The sequence below is a fragment of the Phytophthora ramorum genome, assembly GCF_020800215.1.
Source record: "Phytophthora ramorum isolate Pr-102 chromosome Unknown Phyram_PR-102_s0004, whole genome shotgun sequence".
Taxonomy (NCBI): domain Eukaryota; phylum Oomycota; class Peronosporomycetes; order Peronosporales; family Peronosporaceae; genus Phytophthora; species Phytophthora ramorum.
Window position 1 is genome coordinate 3,236,222 of NW_027150650.1, and position 4,437 is coordinate 3,240,658.

The 4,437-nt window shown below is 55.8% G+C and overlaps 1 protein-coding gene across 1 annotated transcript; it reads left to right on the forward strand.

Moving 5' to 3' along the window:
- Positions 1-1,065: 1,065 nt before the first annotated feature.
- Positions 1,066-1,590, forward strand: KRP23_5470 (bZIP transcription factor 1; the record flags this gene model as incomplete). The annotated part of the gene is made up of 1 exon (XM_067890539.1): positions 1,066-1,590. One exon carries the CDS (start codon positions 1,066-1,068, stop codon positions 1,588-1,590), a length of 525 nt encoding a protein of 174 aa, XP_067747078.1.
- Positions 1,591-4,437: the final 2,847 nt, after the last annotated feature.

The following is a 4,437-nucleotide window of genomic DNA, read 5'->3' on the forward strand; positions in this document are numbered from 1 at the left end:
TTCCGAGCCATTTAAACAGCAACGTGGAGGATCGGAGGTCTGCTCGACATGATTATGCGTCGGTTTATGCCTCGGTCTACCGACATTTGCTTTCGTCCAGACCGGTAAGAAGGACAGTTTGGTCGTGTGCGAGGAGCATCCGGGCTGGAAGCGACGGACGGTCGCGCATTACTACGCCATGGACGAGCGGGGGGAGAGCTTGCAGCCCAGGTGTGGCATTGTGGCGCCGATCGAGCATTGTGGCGCCGATCGAGCATTGTGAAGGCGCTTGCAGAAGGCTGCATCACTCGCATGATCGTCGACGAGCAAACCGCGCTCCAAAAGAAACACTTGTCGTGGCTACACAAGTTCAAGGACGCCGGGATCCCTGTCAAGACTGGGCGCGTGCCCAGCTTCATGGTCCACCATAAGTGGACCATCGTCAACAACGAGTTTAGCCTAGGAGGCTCGGGCAACTACAGCGCGGTTGCGTTCGATGGATCCCGCCACGGAGAGATCTTTGAGGCGCACGGATCAGGCGCATCTTGATGCGGTCAAGCGCGAGTTTGAGCAGCTCTGGGATGAAGGACGGGTGCTTCAATGGGCGTCGAAGAATTCTGCTTGCTTCGTGTACTTTGGGGAAACCCTAGACGAAACGATGTATCACCCGGGAAAGGAGGACGACGACGAGGAAGAAACGAAAATGAACCCCCCCGGGAGAGCAGGACGAGAACGTTGTTGATGTGTAAGAGGTGGTTGAACGTGACGTGTTTGACCGTAGTGGGTGCACGTGCTTCTTCATCAAGAGAAACTCCCAGCCAGCCCCTCGCACCCAGGCCGCTGAGCGACAGCCTCGTGGGTCTTGTGCGCCCGCGCGCACCCACAGGCCGCCACCAGGGCGACGGCGCGGGTCTCGCTACGCCTTTTCAGGCGGCAGTTAGTCCGTACACATCCATAAAAATCGAGGTTCCTCGCGCGCCGATCCACGACCACTACAGAGCTGCCAGGGACGCTCTGCTCTCATTAACTGGCGTCGAAGTCGGTGGATCAACGGCAGACAAGCCGCATTCGACCTCGAGAACCGAGATGAAGCTCAGTCCGGATAAACTTAAGGAGATGCACAAACGTAAACGTGTGGATGCCGGAAAGTCGCGTCGTCGTGAGCAATGCCGAGCCAACCAAGCTCGCTATCGAGACAAGCAGCGCAACGCCCAGTTGCAGCTTGAGAAGAGCGTCGAACTGCTCCACGCAGAGCTCGACACGTTGAAACGCAGATATCGAGATCTGTCGTCTTGGGAGAGAAGCAACCAGAGTCCGTGGTCAATTGTGGCCGAGGTCTTTCGACTACTTGAGAGCAGCTTCCGCTTTCCGTGGCGCACAGCAAATGCCCAAGAGATGAGTCACCTCCAGAACACGCGGCAGATCTTGGCAGTTCTGGAGAGGTCGTTCGCACATGACGCGGCTATGGGAAAGTTAAGTGGGGCCAACGCGCTCATGAAGCAGGTACGATGTTGTTCACAGTACTTCGGTGACCCGATCCTGACGGCATTGAAACAACTCAAAATCAATCGACCGGATGTAACGATACGAGTGCCTTTCGACTGGAGTTGATGTTGGAGTTGTGCCGAGGCGCTCGAAGCCTTGATCGAGTTGTTTGACGCCGGCATCGACATGAGATGTAGGTATACCATTATGGTCCACATGAAGATCGTATGCGTGGGCTCCAGCTATTGCTTTAGTGGCAGTGCCAATGTCGGCGACACGGGTTCTCAGCTCTGTGAGACAATCGAGTCAAGCTCCCACGCCCACGGTCCTGAATGCATTACCGCTTTACGACAACAGCTTCTTTGGCTACGCGGTGGCTGAAACTGGCAAGACACACCAGACTGCGATCCCTATCCACGCTTTCTGTCATTCTCTTAATGAAAGAAGAGCTCGAGAGGAAAAAAGCAGGCCCCGGAATCAATTCTCGAGCGAATGGTGTTAGCTGGGTAACGCCGGAATGCATATCGAAGACCAAGGCAACGAACGGTAAAGCAACAACGTTATTTAGGGCCAAGGTCAAGAAACTTCAACAATCGATCGTCACGGTGCCGTGACGATCGACCCTGCCCTGAAGCGCGTGAGCCTCGTCAGGAATGAGCTGTCGATGCGTGGGTGCTGGAAACCCGGCACTCAGTAGTGGCCTTGATTGCGAGGCTGTATTGTTGATTTGTTTAGTCGGGCGGGCGTACTCCCGCTTGCGTTTAATTTTTCGTGCCGCTACGCTCTGCAAGCGAGTGACGAATCACGCGTGTCTTGAGAGCCTATCCAGCACGTCTTGGTATCGTCAGTGGGGGCTACAGTAGTTTACAACGCACCGATTTCCCTCGTTTGAGGACCTCGAGTCGAGGTACAGTATTGTCGCCAGGGCATATGCTGGTACGTGAACACGCATCGTGGCTAGCTCACGTTCAGATTCGCCTCGACCTCCAAGTGGCCGCCTTCATTTGCGTGAGGTACCCAGAAAAGAAGTGACCCACCTCCGAAGCCTGGCAGACCCAGGAAACCAGGCCGCCAACGGTCCAGGTACAACGTCTTGCCAGCCAAAGCTGTGACGTTGGAAGTCCATTGACCAGTGCCTCCAGCTTTGACATCTAACTCATCAATCTTGTCACCACCAGACATGATGTTGACGGTCACGTCCTCGGTGTCAGTGCTCTTGAAATTGATGATGATTTGGCCGTCTCCTTTTTTCGTCCACGACATGGTGCTGTTTTCAAAGGCTTCCTCGATGGTGGTCAGCCCGAGTGTCATCGGGTCCGTGCCGTCGTCGATCTCGCCCATGAAATTCGTCGGACCACAGATCGTCTGTAGATATGCGGCAATTAAACCCGTGATACCCGTCAGATCGAAACCCGTGACGGCGATCGAAATGAGCGTCTTACTCAGAGCAGTGTACATGAACTGGTTTGAGTCCTCACTCGAGCCGTTGTTGCTCTTGCCCGTTGAGACGAGCTGGTCGATCATGCCACTGAAAGCCGTGCGGATCTTCTCACGGGTCTTGTACGCCGTTGCCTCGTCGGACTCCTCAATCAGCTGCTCCATGCAGTTGTTGGTCGCCGTGGCGATGTCGTACTTCACGAGCTGAGTGTCCTGCATCTTCAGACGCAGATCGTCCTCCGAGATAGCGGGGTTGTCGGCCTTCAGCTGGTTCACCGTGTTCCACGCGCGGTCCGTCATCACTCGCAGGTCGTAGCCGCAGGTGGAGTTGGCCTTCAGGGCGTCGCTCAGCGTCCCGATCTCCGTCTCGTTGATCTTGTTGGCGGCCTCCGTGAAGTTGGCGCCGATCAAGAAAGCCTTGAACTTGCTCCAGCTAGACACGAGGTCGTCCTTGTACCCGATGGCGTTTAGCAGGATCCAGTTCATCGTCGTAAGCACACGACCCGAGACATCGAGAGGCCTCGGCAAGTCCCAGCCCATGCAAATGTAAATGGCCATCGGCAGGTCCGTCACGATGTTGTTCGACTGGTACAGGATGTTGAGAATCTTGTCCGTCGAGGCCTGCGGGTCCGTGGTCTTGATGTTACGCACGTAACGGATGATGGATCTCATCGTACCGATCATCATATTAGCGCAGTCGAATGCGCGCGTCACACCCTTTGAAAGCTGCCACAGTTTCTGCGACGCACCGACGGTAGCGATGGCTAGAGCCGTGTTAGCAACAGCACCGACCTTGTTGAGCACCTCCATCGCACAGTCATCGTTCTGACGGATGCATTCCATGCCGCACTCGACCGGGTAGGCGATCGGGCACTCGGCCCAGCACGTGTTGGTAACCTCGTTCTGGTCGAAGTTGGTCGGGCATGCGTCCATGATGAGTGCTTCACGGTAGCACGCGGCGTCGGGGGAGACGGCGCGAGGCCCCACCCAGTTGCGGTACGTCGATTTGACCTCGCTGGTAGCAGTAACAGCCGAGGCCAGCTCACCGTTTACCACTACTGAACTCGGATCAATGAACGAACCCGGTCCGGCAGACGCGACCAAATCGTCGAGCGACGAAGAAGCAGCAGTGGACTGAAGGGACGAGTCAAGCGACGGGGATCCCGTTGTAGCTGGAGCCGCCGTCGGTGGGGCTGCCGTTGTCGTGGGGGCACCCGCCGAGGAAGCGGAGGCAGAATCGTCGTCGTCATCCCAAAATGTCCAGTCGAAAGCGGTCGCGCTGATCAGGCTGGCAAGCAGGACCAAGAACGCTAGAACTAACCTTGACCTAGTCATAGTACTGAGCGAATCGTGTCACCGATATGGCAAAATGAAGAATGAATCGATGTCTAACCTGATGGCCAGACAGCGAGTTTCACTGCGCGCACATATACTAGACCGCATGTATAATAAACTTCTGATGCTTTGACACAGTAGTTGCTTGGGAATTCAGCTTCAGCAAGGTGTGGGGATAGCTAACCTTATTCGCAACACCCG